This window comes from Thunnus maccoyii, chromosome 24 (genome assembly GCF_910596095.1).
Source record: "Thunnus maccoyii chromosome 24, fThuMac1.1, whole genome shotgun sequence".
Lineage (NCBI taxonomy): Eukaryota > Metazoa > Chordata > Actinopteri > Scombriformes > Scombridae > Thunnus > Thunnus maccoyii.
The window spans coordinates 8,340,639-8,358,630 of NC_056556.1; the positions used below are offsets into that span (position 1 = coordinate 8,340,639).

The 17,992-nt window shown below is 37.6% G+C and overlaps 1 protein-coding gene across 5 annotated transcripts in view; it reads left to right on the top strand.

The window, feature by feature from the left end:
• The window catches only part of LOC121891796 (NACHT, LRR and PYD domains-containing protein 12-like), a 98,212-nt gene that overhangs the window by 22,112 nt on the left and 58,108 nt on the right, over nucleotides 1-17,992 (top strand). For 4 of the 5 annotated variants that reach the window (XM_042404368.1, XM_042404371.1, XM_042404367.1 and 1 more), the window contains exons 9-13: nucleotides 4,646-4,822; nucleotides 7,545-7,721; nucleotides 8,034-8,210; nucleotides 9,637-9,813; nucleotides 16,083-16,259. In XM_042404368.1, coding sequence (XP_042260302.1) covers nucleotides 4,646-4,822; nucleotides 7,545-7,721; nucleotides 8,034-8,210; nucleotides 9,637-9,813; nucleotides 16,083-16,259 — 885 coding nt within the window. The remainder of the gene's footprint in view (nucleotides 1-4,645; nucleotides 4,823-7,544; nucleotides 7,722-8,033; nucleotides 8,211-9,636; nucleotides 9,814-16,082; nucleotides 16,260-17,992) is intronic. The other variant, XM_042404372.1, reaches the window with a different exon arrangement.

Genomic DNA, 17,992 nt, shown 5'->3' on the forward strand with positions numbered 1-17,992 from the left:
CTGTTTTTTGTGATGGTGTAAAAAAAAAAAAAAAATAGTGAGAGCTGCATCAACCAGATGTTGTTCCTTGTAGATTGTCACATCTCAGTAGCCAATGGGATTGTTTACATGATCATCACGTGACACAGACAGCGCGGATATCTAAACACAGAGCATTGCTCAACTTTAGCTCATAGTTCTGAGTGACAGAACAAACGTCGGAATTCAACATGATGGAATAAAAACGGTAAGATTCATATTATTGTTGTTGAAAGTTCAATCAGTGAAAACGAGTCAGTGACAGTGAAAACATGAACGATGGTCAGATAAATAACGGTTTGCTACAGATGGTAGTTGGCAGCTAACGTTAGCCTGGCACTGGGCAAGTTCACGTTGTATCCTACTAATTGCAAGTAAATTACACATTATTATTAAAAGAAAATAACATGCAGATAGATGTTTAATTGTGTTCTGTAGGCTGTAGACCTAACTGTTGGCCTGTGCGCTCGGCGGGTGTATGAACAGGCTGAATATACTGTACATAACAGCCTAATATATGTATATAAAGTAACATCATTTTTTTACCATTTAATATTTATCTCATCACTCCTCGCACTCTTCACTTCTTTACACTATTTCAATCCTGTTTACAGTTCACAGAAACGGTTTCACCTGTATATAGTCATTCCTTGTGTATATTTCTGAAGATTGTTGTGTTGTTATTCTGTGTAAGAACATTGAGAGCCACTGAGGCGGAGTCAAACTGCTTGTATGTGTAAACATACTTGGCCAATAAAGATGATTCTGATTTGTAGGATAACGTTACGGGTTATTTACCAATGAAGGCTCCAGCAATTTTGATTAAATGTTAATTGATTGTTAGATTTGTCCAACACATCTAGTCTGATCTAATTAGCCTCTTAAGCCCTAGGCCTCTGGCTCAGGCCCCTGCTCAAAAATGGCATACTCATAATAAATATAGTATATCTCTGCAACTATAAAGTTTATTGAACACTTTCTATATCATAATAAAGGTAACACGTATGAGATTTGTGCAGAGGTGTAAGCATCACTATAGATGTTACTGGGTCAGAGTAAATGAAGATGGAACATGGCATAAATGAAAGATTTCATTTCCACCTAAAAAAAACAAAAAACAAAAAAAACTTAATAGTATTATAGTAAATATCCCCTTTGAAATTATGCAGTTGCAGCCCAAAACCTCTAGTAAACCATAAAACAACATGTGAACATTACCTGTCCCAAAAATGATGCTAAGAAGGTGACGCAGAACAAAGTTAGAGAAGTTTTAGTGGAGAAAAAATTCCGAATTAGCTATTTGTAATTACATCAAATGTAATGTAATCCTAATGTAATCTGAGCAACGATCTCAGCTAACCTGAGCAATAGGCATCAATATCTCCGGAAACCATTGGTCCATTTGGACCATATTTGGACGGTTTAGGCCTCTAATCAAAGCTCACAAACTCCGCTATCGATTGCTTTTGACTGAATCTGTGTCAGTACTACGATTCAACCACTAGATGGAGACATAGACCGTGTGTTCGCATGGAAGGCTTAGACGATGGCCGACTTCACTCTGTCCTTCCTACTGGGAAAGTGGATACAGAAAGGCTGTAATCAACTCAAAATGACCCAGAGACATTGCAGTAGCAATTACTAGTGGTTTTATGTGGCCAGACGCAACTTTTGATTACAAAAACAGCAAAGGTAAGACACAATTTGTAGTTGTTAATGTAAAAACGGAGGTTTTTCTATATTTCTTGGACGTTTTTTCCAGTGAGTTTTGGTCGGATAGTGATAGGAGTTATATTGCTGGAATCTGAAATCTCAGGATTCATGTGATGTGTGTGTGGATAGCGTGAAATGAAAGATATCAGGGGCGCTTTTTGTTACACGCTCACAGTTGCTTGGTGTTTGACTTGTGTTTCGTTTAGGTAGAAATGGTTACGCTAGCTTACTAGCCGAGCTTCTTCTGAACAAAACGGTACGTGGTGTGATTATGCTCTTCTGTGTTAAATGCCCTGTGACGCGTTTGCTTCTACGACGGCAGCGCTGCTCCCGCCGGCGGGGGCGCTCGGGCTGTCCTCTAGTGAAGCTGGAAGTTGTGCAGCTGTTTGCTGTGTTTAATGCTTTGGATATTGACGGCTAGTTGTTGAATAGCAACAGACGGGAGCTCTGTAATTTCAAAATTAAGTCATTATTTGTGTTATTTATCATTTAAGTAACCTGGTGTTTGCTTATTTTTTTCTTTTAACTCCTAATGTAGTCTACTCTTATTTTGTGTCAAACATAGGTAATGGTAAAATGGTGTTACTTTATGTACAGTACAGTAGTAGTACACAGTAGGGTATAGAAGGTGTTTATCTACAGTATATAACTTGCAGCCTGCTCAGATATACAATAGTGAGTGAAATGTCACACATTTTGTATTTTAGACTAAAATAAATGTATATAATTTGTTGGTACAGTGGGCATTTTAGTGTAACAATGTAAATGTGAAACAGGTTACCCCAATCTCCCCACAACAGACATCATCTGGTTAGTTTTATATAAAACAATCTTCAGACCTGATCTATATGATGGAGTGACGTGTGTCTACTGTAGCTAACGTTAGTCCAGCTGCTGGAAACAGCTGCTCAGCTGGACGGATGTCCCGGGGACGAAACAATACTGTTGCTGTGACTTTATCTGTCCATTTACTGTCACCGCTAAAATGCATTTATACTCAGATCAGGGGAGTGTCGCTTAGACACTTCATCACTTTTGTGTTGATTTTGTTGGAAGCATGTGTAATTTGAGTCCTGCTGTCTGACAGTCAGCTCTTAGCCTGCATTAACCGAGCAGCTGCTTCTGTTCAACATGTTAGTTTAGCGTTAGCATGAGCCTCAGATAGCTAAACCGCACAGCCGCCAGACAACAACTCCGTGGAGTTTTAACAGCTTTATGCTTCAGAGTTCAACCAGACGACACAGTGAGCAGATTGAGGCTCACTGCGAGTCTGCAACTGTTTTTCTTCGTCGGAAGGCAGGGAGGTGCGTTCGTTTTACAGCTTGTGCGGCCCTTCCGGGCGGTCACCAGAAACACCTGTAACTCAATCGGTTGAATTATTAATGGCAATTAACATATAATCGATGAATCATTGACATTCCTAATTTATATCATCTATTTTTCTATACCTGTAGGCTCAATTTGCAGAATAGCCAAGCCTATGTGAAATTTCTTAATAACCTAAACATGGATGAGGGTGGATGTGTTTTAAGGCACCACAGTTGAATAAGGACAAAATAATCCATGTTCTTCTATCAAAATGAAACTTAGTAATATACGCTCTCATCCAATATATTTCTGTATTATAACCTTTAATTTTTAATATGAAATTATGCAAATTAGGCAAACTCATGTAATCAGTCGGAACAAATATAATTATTTCAGGTGCGTTGTCTTCCCTTAATCTCGTGTATAATAATCATTAATTAATAAGAAAATATAAATGTACAGTGGGGGGAAATAAGTATTCAACACATCAACCTTTTTTCAGGAGACATATTTCAGTGCAGCTATTCATATGAAATTAAGACACAGGACAAAAGTATTGAACAGGCAGTAAGAAAAAGCACTGAACCAGGTGATTCCATTAATTAGTCCTCTTACCTGTGCTAATTACAATCAGCTGGGTTAGTGCATGTGGCTGTTAGCACTTCCACTCTTTTAAAAAGGGTTAGACATCTGTGAAGATATTATTTGTTACCAAGCTGTCATGCAAGAACCATCTCATGATGATTAGAGGCAAAGAGCTCTCCCAAAACCTTCACAACAAGATTGTTGAGCAACAGGAATGGCACAGGTTACTGACTGATTTCTCAACTCCTAAATGTTCCCATAAGCACCATTGGGACCATTATCTGCAAGTGGAAGCAGCTTCACTCCACCATCAACTGGCTACACACAGGAGCTCCTCACAAGATTGCTGACTGAGCAGTAAGAAAATTAGTCAGAAGAGTAGCCCAAGATCCAAGGACTAGTCAAAAAGAGCTCCATGATTATGTGTGAAGTGGTGCTGAAATCTCATAATTTTACATCTTGTGTTATTTGTTTAGCAGGCGTCAAGTAATATAGGTTTACAAATTACAGGTGAATAACATGACCTGGCTGCACCTTGAAAAAAAATTCACTGAAAAGTTGTTGTTTTTTTTTGCTGTAATCCCTGTGAGATGAATATGATGTAAAAGTTGTGGTGACACTAAACTGCAGACATAAGGATGATGTTATGTTGATCCACACTGAGTATCTTACTGTTAATGTCTATTTTCTTCTTCAGTGGTTTAATCTATTGACTGTATCAGAGCTGCAGATTTGAAACCTTAATATAAGATGAAAAAGCTGCACTGGCTAATTCACTGTTAAGTCACTGTGTGTTTATTGAAGTAGCAGCATGTTGTCATTAATATTAATGAAGCTCTTTTTCACTCTTTGTATTTGACAGTTTTTAACCTGCATCCTGTTGGGTTCAGGTGTTTGGAGTTTCCATTTTCTAAACTTGTTCATTCTAAACCTTCTTCATCTCTGAACAGATTATGAAACATTGAATGATTTCAAGCAGAATAATCTGCTTCTAATGCTACATGATTTCTTCTTTATTCAGATTGAAGAGCTGCAGGTTGTCAGAGATCAGCTGTGCTTCTCTGCTCTCAGCTCTGAAGTCCAACCCCTCCCATCTGAGAGAACTGGATCTGAGTGACAACTCCAGTCAGGACAGTTCAAGATCAAAGCTGCCATTTGATTTTCTGGAGAGTCCACACTGTAGACTGGAGACTCTGAGGTCAGACACCATTTCTTACTTCTGTGCTGAGATTAATATGATGTGAAAGTTGTGGTGACACTAAACTGCAGAAATAAGGTTTTGTTTTCAAACATTTAAATACTATTTAAAGCCTCCCTCCAGTGTATTTTGACATTTTTGAGATATTTCATATTTTTCTGAGTCATTTCCTGACCATGTTGATTAGCCACAATGTTAACTAAATATTTGTGGACAAATAACTTTCCAGGGATTAAAGTTGTCCATCGCAATGATGGATTTCCATCATTTGGAGTCCGTAGAGGCCTTTTGTGACATCAGTGTAGGTCCGAGGAAGAGGGGGGGGGGGGGAGAGAGAGAGAGAGAGAGAGAGAGGGAGAGAGAGGGAGAGAGAGAGAGAGAGAGGGAGAGAGAGACTTCCCATTCATTCTGTTTTTTGTGATGGTGTAAAAAAAAAAAAAAAAAGTGAGAGCTGCATCAACCAGATGTTGTTCCTTGTAGATTGTCACATCTCAGTAGCCAATGGGATTGTTTACATGATCATCACGTGACACAGACAGCGCGGAATATCTAAACACAGAGCATTGCTCAACTTTAGCTCATAGTTCTGAGTGACAGAACAAACGTCGGAATTCAACATGATGGAATAAAAACGGTAAGATTCATATTATTGTTGTTGAAAGTTCAATCAGTGAAAACGAGTCAGTGACAGTGAAAACATGAACGATGGTCAGATAAATAACGGTTTGCTACAGATGGTAGTTGGCCAGCTAACGTTAGCCTGGCACTGGGCAAGTTCACGTTTATCCTACTAATTGCAAGTAAATTACACATTATTATTAAAAGAAAATAACATGCAGATAGATGTTTAATTGTGTTCTGTAGGCTGTAGACCTAACTGTTGGCCTGTGCGCTCGGCGGGTGTATGAACAGGCTGAATATACTGTACATAACAGCCTAATATATGTATATAAAGTAACATCATTTTTTTACCATTTAATATTTATCTCATCACTCCTCGCACTCTTCACTTCTTTACACTATTTCAATCCTGTTTACAGTTCACAGAAACGGTTTCACCTGTATATAGTCATTCCTTGTGTATATTTCTGGGTTGTTGTGTTGTTATTCTGTGTAAGAACATTGAGAGCCATTAAAGTGGAGTCAAATTGCTTGTATGTGTAAACATACTTGGCCAATAAAGATGATTCTGATTTGTAGGATAAAGTTACGGGTTATTTGCCATTGAAGGCTGCAGCAATTTTGATTAAATGTTAATTAATTGTTAGATTTGTCCAACACATCTAGTCTGATCTAATTAACCTCTTAAGCCCTAGGCCTCTGACTCAGGCCCCTGCTCAAAAATGGCATACTCATTATGAATACAGTATATCTCTGCAACTACAAGGTTTATATGAGCAATTTCTATATCATAATAAAGGTAACACTTGTGAGATTTGTGCAGAGGTGTAAGCATCATTATAGATGTTACTGGGTCAGAGTAAATGAAGATGGAACATGGCATAAATGAAAAATTTCATTTCCACCTTAAAAAAAAAACAAAAAAAACTTAATAGTATTATAGTAAATATCCCCTTTGAAATTATGCAGTTGCAGCCCAAAACCTCTAGTAAACCATAAAACAACATGTGAACATTACCTGTCCCAAAAATTATGCTAAAAAGGTGAAGCAGAGCAAAGTTAGAGAAGTTTTAGTGGAGAAAAATTTACTTTTCCTTATAAGTTATTTGTAATTACATCAAATGTAATGTAATCTTAATATAATCTGAGTAACGATCTCAGCTAGTGAGCAATAGGCATCAATATCTCCGGAAACCATTGGTCGATTTGGACGGTTTAGGCCTTTAATCAATCATCACAAACTCCACTATCAATTGCTTTTGACTAAATCTGTGTCAGTACTATGATTCAACCACTAGATGGAGACGTAGACCGTGTGTTCGCATGAAAGGCTTAGCCGATGGCTGACTTTATCTGTCCCGCTTACTGTGAAAGTGGATGCAGAAAGGCTGTAATCGACTCAAAATGACCCAGAGACATTGCAGTAGCCATTACTAGTGGTTTTATGTGGCCAGACGCAACTTTTGATTACGACAATGAAAGTTTGTTTCTATATTTCAGTGAGTTTTGGTCGGACAGTGATAGGAGTTGTACTCCTGAAATCTCATAATTTTACATCTTGTGTCATTTGTTTCGCAGGTGTCGAGTAATGTAACATGTTTTACAAATTACAGATGGGGAATATGACCTGGCTGTGGCTTGAAAAAAAATTCAGTCAAAAGATTTTTTTTTGCTTTATGATGTGAAAGTTGTGGTGACACTAAACTGCAGACATGAGAATGATGTTATGTTGAGCCACACTGAGTATCTTACTATTAACACGTATTTTCTTCTTCAGTGATTTAGTCTATTGACTGTGTCAGAGCTACGGAATTAAAACCTTAATATAACAAGAAAATGCTGCACTGGCTAATTCACTGTTAAGTTACTGTGTCTTTATTGAAGTAGCAGCATGTTGTCATTAATATTAATGAAGCTCTTTTTCACTCTTTGTATTTGACAGTTTTTAACCTGCATCCTGTTGGGTTCAGGTGTTTGGAGTTTCCATTTTCTAAACTTGTTCATTCTAAACCTTCTTCATCTCTGAACAGATTATGAATCATTGAATGATTTCAAGCAGAATAATCTGCTTCTAACACTACATGATTTCTTCCTTATTCAGATTGAGTTGGTGCAGGTTGTCAGAGATCAGCTGTGCCTCTCTGGCCTCAGCTCTGAAGTCCAACCCCTCCCATCTGAGAGAACTGGATCTGAGCTACAACTACAGACTGAAGGATTCAGGAACAAAGTTGTTGTGTGATTTTCTGGAGAGTCCACACTGTAGACTGGAGACTCTGAGGTCAGACACCATTTCTTACTTCTGTGCTGAGGTTAATATGATGTGAAAGTTGTGGTGACACTAAACTGCAGACATAAGGATGATTTTTATCAGGTAAAATCCCCTTCAGATTTACACATTCAAATGTTGTTTCAAACATTTAAATACCATTTAAGTATTTAATTTTAACCATAGTTAATTTAAGAACATACTTTCCATATTCTAAACTTCTACATTCTAGACCCTCTTCAGCTCTGAACAGATTATGAAACACTGAATGATTTCAAGCAGAATAATCTGCTTCTAATGCTACATGATTTCTTCTTTATTCAGATTGTGGGACTGCAGTTTGTCAGAGATCAGCTGTGCTTCTCTGGTCTCAGCTCTGAAGTCCGACCCCTCCCATCTGAGAGAGCTTGATCTGAGTGGAAACTCCACACTGAAGGATTCAGAAATCAAGCTGCTGAGTGATTTTCTGGAGAGTCCACACTGTAGACCGGAGACTCTGAGGTCAGACACCATTTCTTACTTCTGTGTTTAGATTAATATAATATGGACGTTGTGATGAGAGGTGCTGCGCCATAGCTTATTAAGCTCTTATAATACATCCATGGTTTTGACGTACACCTATTGTTTTTAATGGCCTTGTTTCGATTTTTGAGGGTCAAATGAGAACCCAGTGACCAAAGCTGTTTTCTCTGCAGCCGAAAAAGAGAGAGAGATCCAGCAGAGCACCAGCAAGCGAGCGAGAGAGAGAGATAGCACGGCGGTGGTTGAGTGAGGAGAGCGAGCGGTAGTGAGAACAAAACTTCTGAATGAGAGAAATAAAACGTTATATTTTGATTATTTAAAAGCACTTACGTTTTCAAGCACAAATAAATAACCATCAAACAATCAACAGATGAGTTACTGTGGACACAGACACTCTTAGTTTCAGTTTCATTTTCCTCCTCTGCATTTCTCCTTTTCATTCATTCATTACATCCAACTAATGCAGTGGTTAATACAAAGAACAACTGTTGGTTCTGTGGTTGGAATTTCAAATCTGATGCCTGCAGTGTGCCATAGGAGCATCATTTGACGTGCGTCAATTATCGCTTTCACTGGGTTTGAGCCTTCTGTTTGAGAAAGGACGTTAACTGTTAAACAGGAAGTAACACTGGCTGGAGTGGGGCTTTAATTATTTCATTTTAAACCATAGTTAACAATTTAAAAACATACTTTGAAAAATTCAGATCTTTATTTTAAATCAATTTTGATCAAATTAAAACATCTGTCACCACATAGACTTGTATTGATTGATTGATTGATTGAGTATTGGCTTTTTACTCGCTAAGGTGTTATTGCACTTAAGAAGTAACGAGCGTTGTTGTCGTCAACTCGAGTAATCTTCACTTCACATGTGATCCGCTGTTCGCTGACTTTGCTGTTTGTGTGTGTGTGTGTTTGTGTGTGTGTGTGTGTGTGGAGGAGAGGCTGCAGTTTGAGAATAAATTACACCAAAACATTAAAAAGTGCTGATAAAAGAACCGGTAACATCGGAGTTTATCAATACTACAGTCTTTAATCATTTATCCTCGGGGCTCGTTTAATACCGGGTTTCGGTACCCATCCCTACAGACAAATAAGTGTACATTAAATAAAACTGCCATACCTTTGATTATTTTGGAGAAAACAGACATATAAATCGATGCATAAACAACCGCAGGAAGCCGGAACAAGCATTGATGTCTGGAACAACGAACGTCTCTTTCCCTCGCCGTTTAATCGTTTACAAAGTGAAAAAAGCAGAAATGTGGTGGCAGAGTAAAATCTTTAAACATAAACAGACTATGATGGAACAAATAATTCACATTTGATGGAAATCCGTCTGTAGACGGAGCTCTTGCACCCATGTAATCTGCTTCTAACGCTACATGATTTCTTCTTTATTCAGATTGAAGAGCTGCAGTTTGTCAGAGATCAGCTGTGCTTCTCTGCTCTCAGCTCTGAAGTCCAACCCCTCCCATCTGAGAGAGCTTGATCTGAGTGACAACGAGAGTCTCAACAGTTCAAGAACAAAGCTGTCCTTTGATTTTCTGGAGAGTCCACACTGTAGACTGGAGACTCTGAGGTCAGACACCATTTCTTACTTCTGTGCTGAGATTAATATGATGTGAAAGTTGTGGTGACACTAAACTGCAGACATAAGGATGATTTTTATCAGGTAAAATCTCCTTCAGATTTACACATTCAAATGTTGTTTTCAAACATTTAAATACTATTTAAAGCCTCCCTCCAGTGTATTTTGGCATTTTTGAGATATTTCATATTTTTCATTGGTCATTTTCTGACCATGTTGATTAGCCACAATGTTCACCAAATATTTGTGGACAAATACCTTAATTTTGTGCTCAAAGATCAAAAATGTCAGCTGTTGTTAAAACAATGACGTATGACTATAGTAGAACGCTGCAGTCATACGTCATCCTCATAAAATCCCTTTGTTTTTGTGAGCGTCACATAGGCTACTGATACAGTATCAGGCGCCTGTGTTTCATACTAAATAGTCTACTGGATGCAGACATGCTGCAACAACAGATGAATGCTTCAAATATAAATAATTTATTTCAGTTAAACACTCTCCAACCAACATCTGCACAGAAAATAAGGTTTAATGTGGTTAAAGCAGGAAAGTCAGTAAATCAGTGTGCAGTGATGTGTAAATGAATGTGGGTGATTGTTACAGTATCTGTTGTCCACAGCTGTTTATACTGTATGAAAAGCTTCTCCTTCACTTCATTAAATCCCTGCAGCATCTGAAGTCAGCAGGACTGATATGTTGATAAATCTGCAGCCTCTGAGAAGTGCTGCGCCAGAGCGCAGTGCAGTTACGCACCACCGTTCACTGTGTTTACCTTCATTAAATCTCCTGATGACACCAGGCTGCTACAGTAGAAACACACACACCTCTACACACACACACTGTTAAAACTTCCTGTAAAAACATTCAACAACTGGCAGCAGGGTTGCCATTAAGTTACTGTAAAATTAACGTTTTTTTACTGTCACTAAAATTTACGGTTTCATGCTGTTAATGAAAAATACAGTATGATCTGGTTTTTCATTGCTTTATTAATATAACTTTTTTTTTCTTTTACAGTATCTTACAGTTGACAGATTTGTTTGATTGAACTATTTAGTTGTTTGTTTGTTTTTTTTACAAACATTTTAATAAACTTATTTTTTATCCTAAATGAATACTGACTTAGCAGGTTAAACACATAGGAATAGTCACAATACATACAATTAAAGACACTTTTGTTAAGAAAAAGGTTTTAATAGACCTGGTTGTCATTCTTCATAAAATCTCTGTCCAAAGCTGGCTACAAGCACATAATGCAAACCAGAACAAAATGTTCTTTAGGAATGAAGAACAGAGCTAAATCACTGATATTTCAATCATGTAATTACAATGTAAGAGAAAAAAACACAGCCTCTTATTGCACTTTACTTTTTATTTGAATATAAAGTTGGAAAGTTCACATGCAGAACAATTGCATGTTAAACAAAAAGCTGAAACAGAGCGTTCTCTCTCAAACTGTCTTTGGCTTTTTGATGGAAATAGTAGTACAAGGCACTTAGGCTCAGAAATATTGACATGATCAACTATACAGTATCACCTTTTTTGACTAACAATATATTTAAAATATGAAAGAGTGTTTAGAAAACCAAAGCAGGTGACCAGAACAGAACAGTTCAGTTGAATAAAACTGCATCACTTGCTGTTAAGCAGCTTTTAACCAGAGGACTGTTCCACAAAGCAGGATTAGAAAGTTAGGCAGATAAGTGTGAAAAGATGACATCATCATGATAGTGTTTTGAATCTGTAAAGCAACATTTGAATGAGCTATTTGGATATGATTCAATTATGATTCACAATTCAAGTTCATGATAACAAACCAAATTTCAGCAGTTTTACCATTTTTAAAGTCATGTGGTAAACTTACTAACCTTGCTTTGTGGAGCAGCAACAGTTACAGACAACTGAGCTACATCACAGAATTACAACCAAACTCTCAGATAATATCAGGCTCTGTATCATGTAACATCTGAATATACTGGAGATATTGTCCAGCCTTAAGGCATATCAGTGGTACAAATAAAAAGATGAACATTACATAAATAAAAGATGTTTTGTCAATATAATGCTGTCTGTCAAAAACAGTTGAAATATAAATGAAAATATAATGAACAGCAGCAGACATGTTACATCATGTCCAAATATGAACTGTATGTCAGGCTCTAACAAGGAACACGGTTAAGTGCAGAAGTCCAAGTATTGGGCGATGGCAGGGGAGTGAGTTAGTTAATGACTTATGGCCCAGTCAAAGACACCAGTTCTCCCAATCCAGCCTTGGTAGCCCTCTGACTGTGTGTCTGTCTGTCTGTCTGTCTGTCTGTCTGTGTTTCTTTTTGTGATTGTGTTTGTGTGAGTGTGAGTGAGATTGAGAGGGAGAAAGAATTAGACGAATGAGACCAGCTGGTGTTTTGATAAATAGAAGCGAGTAATGGGATTGAGTAATCTCACCATATTAAATGAAGTCTCACTTGAAGTCCATCAGTTTCCTCAGCAGAGTGGATTCATGTGGATCAACTGTTGTTTTGTTTTTGTTGGTGACTTTGCCAGTTTTCTTTGATAAGACTTTTCTCTGTCCAGTCTTGGTGCCTCTCTCAGGGTTTATTCCAACAAAGCATCTGAAAAATGATAATGGTTCTTCAGACACTGTGAAAATCAAGTTGTGTAACTCACTCAGATAAACAACACAATAAAATGCAGCAAATGTATCGATGTGCAACAGCATGTATGGAAAAGATGAGAAAAATACAGATTTTACTGAAAGTATCGAACCTTTGGATGAATTGGAGTGTGCATGCTGCCTCTTCTTGGGATCGGAGATTAAAGGTGTAGAAGGTGTAAAATAATGCAGCGAGCCCCGTCAGGAAGGTGGGCTGGATCCCCTCACATATGATGTGGCCCTCAAGGCCGACCATCCAGCGCTGAATACAGCTTCCTGCCATTTCACCTGAAACTTAGAAGAATTTTCCTGTCAAATTCATGGATTTTTGGTCTATGTTTGAAATGAATTGTGTTGAGCGCTAAAAAAGAATTTTGCCATGTGTAGTACTGCTTGAGAAACTTTTTTTTAAATCCAAAATGAATATTCTGTCCGTTTATACCCTGAATCAATATTTATCTAACAGTTACTGCCTCTCATTTCAACTGCCCCCAATAACAATAGTAGCACAGTAACATGCAGAGATGTGAAGTTTTAATGGTTACAGAATAGTTATTGTGATATAAATTTGTGCATCTTGTTTGGCTTGTGACAGAAAGAAGAACAGCTGTGGTTTTTTGATGCTAATACAACCATGGTACAGTCAGAGGAGCTTTTGGTTTCCTGCCGTGGTCACACAGACAGCAACATGTGTAGCACCATGTGAAGAGTCCACTTGAAAAAACAGATATCGTCAGTTGTGCTAATTTCTCTAAACCATGTGTTTCTTCAGATAATATTCAAAAACACTAGTTGACTTTTGCATCATTTGGATTTTGGATTCAGAAAGTAAACCATGTAAACCATTACATTCAACAGTTTGTTGTTTCTTTCAAAAATATCATTCATGGTTTTTTTCAAATAAATTCTTTATGTATTGACCAACCAATAGTTCTGCAACTAAGAGAAGTTGAATTTAAAAAACAGCAGTGCATTCCTATAACAAACGAGATGAGAATATGTCTTTACAAGAGTTTTGCATTATGCTTTAATAGAACATTTTGTGGCTTGTCTGTCTAATGATGTAAACATACCAAGCAGTATCAGACAAGGAGTTGCAGGTATGGAGATTGTCCTCTCAACGTCAGCTGTAGTGGCAGATCCCTAGAACATAGAAAGAGAAATACAAAGTGATGAGTCATTATATGACATGGCATATGTGTATATATATATATATATGTATATATATCCTAGTCTATATAGCTGATGCTGTAGTAAGTGGACAGGTTAGGCTATAAAATCACTACCATTTTGACACATCACCAGTGCGCTAGAATGGCAATCTGGTTGCCATGGTAATGGATTACGTCCCACTATTAACCACACCCCCATTCTCTGTTTGAGAAAGAACGTTAACAGTTAAACAGGAAGTAACACTGGCTGGAGTGGGGCTTTAATTATTTAATTTTAAACCATAGTTAACAATTTAAAAACATACTTTCAAACATTCAGATCTTTATTTTAAATCAATTTTGATAACAGTAAAACATCTGTGACCACATAGACTTTATACCCATCCACACTGAGCATCTTTTTGGTCTTCATATTTAATATAACATGAAAAAGCTGCACTGGCTAATTCACTTTTAAGTCACTGTGTGTTTATTGAAGTAGCAGCATGTTGTCATTAATATTAATGAAGCTCTTTTTCACTGTTTGTATTTGACAGTTTTTAACCTGCATCCTGTTGGGTTCAGGTGTTTGGAGTTTCCATTTTCTAAACTTGTTCATTCTAAATCTTCTTCAGCTCTGAACAGATTATGACACATTGAATGATTGCAAACACAATAATCTCATGGATGCTGGTGACGAAAAAACTTTGACTGAACTTTTTTCAACTGGTGTCCAACGACAAGCGCCGAGGTGTGAAGTCACCTCGGGGGGTCTGGAGGCATGCCCCCCCTGCACAATCTTTTCTTTAAATGATGCAATTTGGTGCATTCTGGTCATGATTTTTATTCCTGGCAAAGGCACCAATTTATACATGAAAAGTATAAAATAAAATATTTTACCTTCATAAAGTATGCTATTTCTCTCCTTACTGACAAAACACTTGTAGGCCTACTTATTTTAACTATTCAACTATATTTTAGAATAAAAATAACACAAATATCTGAACTTATTATCTTTATCAACGTTGAAGGCAACCAGAATCTACATCAGTCAGTAAAAGAAAAAAGTTAAAATTCTTGTTACTTTCATATTGACATGACAATCAATAGTCTTATTAATCCTCCTTATTGGTTTGGTTCTTCATCAATACTCTTATCTGCTCTTTTTCATTAATAAATAATTGATTTTTAAAAAATATATTGATTTAAAAAAAGAATACATTCAGAACAGGTTTAGAATTTATTTATATTATAAATATAACTAAACATTGTTTCTAGAGCAGCAACAGTCATGTTTACAACAGCAAAGTCACTTTATAAACTCAATAATATCTCTGGAAACAAATGTAAAATGTCAATAAAATAAATAATATTCCTGACATGAAAATACTGAGTGAAGTTTAGAAAGAAAGAAGACGACAGACATCAGTCAGTATCAGTCCTTCCTCCTGTCCTCCTCCTCCTCCCTCTGCTGCTGATGTGATTGACTGCTGCAGGTACCGCTGGTAGAATGGAGAGGCTGCTTTGTCTCAGCCAGCAGCTGAGTTTACAAGAATGAGCCAAATTTGAAGATTGGTGGCAAACTAAGCTAAACAGTTAGACTACATACAGACAGCTTTAGTTTTAGCTTGTTGCTAACAATTAGCTATTAGCCCAGCTAGCGCGCTGTGGTTGCGTAAAACATAGCAGCGGTGGATGAGAGACTGCGGACAGAGCAGTTGAAAATATCACTTTTCTACATGTTTATGCTTGTTGATCAGGTGTATTGATAGAGTATTGGCTTTTTACTCGCTAAGGTGTTATTGCACTTAAGAAGTAACGAGCGTAGTTGTCGTCAACTCGAGTAATCTTCACTTCACATGTGATCTGCTGTTCACTGACTTTGCTGTGTGTATGTGTGTGTTTGTGTTTGTGTGTGTGTGTTTTTGTTTGTGTGTGTGTGTGTGTGCGTGTGTGTGCGTGTGTGTGTGGAGGAGAGGCTGCAGTTTGAGAATAAATTACACCAAAACATTAAAAAGTGCTGATAAAAGAACTGGTAACATCGGAGTTTATCAGTACTACAGTCTTTAATAATTTATCCTCGGGGCTCGTTTAATACCGGGTTTCGGTACCCATCCCTACAGAGAAATAAGTGCACATTAAATAAAACTGCCATACCTTTGATTATTTTGGAGAAAACAGACATATAAACCGATGCATAAACAACCGCAGGAAGCTGGAACAAGCGTTGATGTCTGGAACAACGAATGTCTCTTTCCCTCGCCGTTTAATCATGTACAAAGTGAAAAAAGCAGAAATGTGGTGGCAGAGTAAAATCTTTTTTGTGTCAGTGGTAAAAATAAACAGACTATGATGGAACAAATAATTCACATTTGATGGAAATCCGTCTGTAGACGGAGCTCTTGCACCCATGTAATCTGCTTCTAACACTACATGATTTCTTCTTTATTCAGATTGTGGAGCTGCAGTTTGTCAGAGATCAGCTGTGCTTCTCTGCTCTCAGCTCTGAAGTCCAACCCCTCCCATCTGAGAGAGCTTGATCTAAGTGACAACGAGAGTCTCAACAGTTCAAGAACAAAGCTGCCCTTTGATTTTCTGGAGAGTCCAGACTGTAGACTGGAGACTCTGAGGTCAGACACCATTTCTTACTTCTGTGCTGAGATTAATATGATGTGAAAGTTGTGGTGACACTAAACTGCAGACATAAGGATGATTTTTATCAGGTAAAATCTCCTTCAGATTTACACATTCAAATGTTGTTTTCAAACATTTAAATACTATTTAAAGCCTCCCTCCAGTGTATTTTGGCATTTTTGAGATATTTCATATTTTTCATTGGTCATTTTCTGACCATGTTGATTAGCCACAATGTTCACCAAATATTTGTGGACAAATTACTTAATTTTGTGCTCAAAGATCAAAAATGTCAGCTTTTGTTAAAACGTAACAATGACGTATGACTATAGTAGAACGCTGCAGTCATACGTCATCCTCATAAAATCCCTTTGTTTTTGTGAGCGTCACATAGGCTACTGATACAGTATCAGGCGCCTGTGTTTCATACTAAATAGTCTACTGGATGCAGACGTGCTGCAACAACAGATTAATGCTTCAAATATAAATCATTTATTTCAGTTAAACACTCTCCAACCAACATGTGCACAGAAAATAAGGTTTAATGTGGTTAAAGCAGGAAAGTCAGTAAATCAGTGTGCAGTGATGTATAAATGAATGTGGGTGATTGTTACAGTATCTGTTGTCCACAGCTGTTTATACTGTATGAAAAGCTTCTCCTTCACTTCATTAAATCCCTGCAGTATCTGAAGTCAGCAGGACTGATATGTTGATAAATCTGCAGCCTCTGAGAAGTGCTGCGCCAGAGCGCAGTGCCGTTACGCACCACCGTTCACTGTGTTTACCTTCATTAAATCTCCTGATGATACCAGGCTGCTACAGTAGAAACACACACACCTCTACACTCATCAGACTGGTCAGTTATAACTCGATATTCTGTTTTTTTATGAAGGAGACGTCGGGTTAGCGGGGCTCATCAGCCTCTTTTTCAAATTTTTTTTTTTTTTTTTTTTTTAGCCAAAGTAGCGTCTCATGTTTTATCTTTGAGACACATTACGATGCAAACGCTGTTGTGTATCATTAATCACTAAACTATGTGACCGTGTACGAGGTGAGATACATTAGGCTATAATTATTGCTGAAATAGCATCAGTCCGATGGGCTATAATCATATAAACAGCTTCACCAAATACATTTTTTTAATTTTTTTATTTCTATTGTTATTATATTAACTGATGAAAAAACTGCTCCATCTGTCTTTGGCTGCAGATTTGTGGTGATGTGTGTTCATGTCGTGACGCTCTGAACCATCCAGACATTTCCTGAGGAAAAGCTTTCCGTTTGTTGAGCTGTCGTTATCACGTTTAACTGTGATTGGCACAAGTGTTTCACAGCTATGAGACCAGTGATGTGACTGGCTGAGAGAGTATTTATTAATCACCACACCAGTTGATCTATATTCACTCAGCCCTTTTACACGTTCCACTGCTGCACATACATGAACCGAAACAGCAGGTGACAGGTGTGCATGCAGGGCTCCACATTAACTTTTTGAGGCACTTGTCCTTCAGACAAGTAAATTTATCTTTCACTTGTCCATGTGTGACAGATGTGGTAAGGACATGTAACGAGACGACTCAAAGGATTGGTTTCCAGCCTTTATTTGCTCCTGCAGAAGACAATGTAACACATATGAATCACCCTCTGGTCTCTCCTGCACATCTGCTCCTAAACATGCAAAATAACAGAATTTACACCAGGAAATAGATGCTAAAATCTCTGCAGCTCT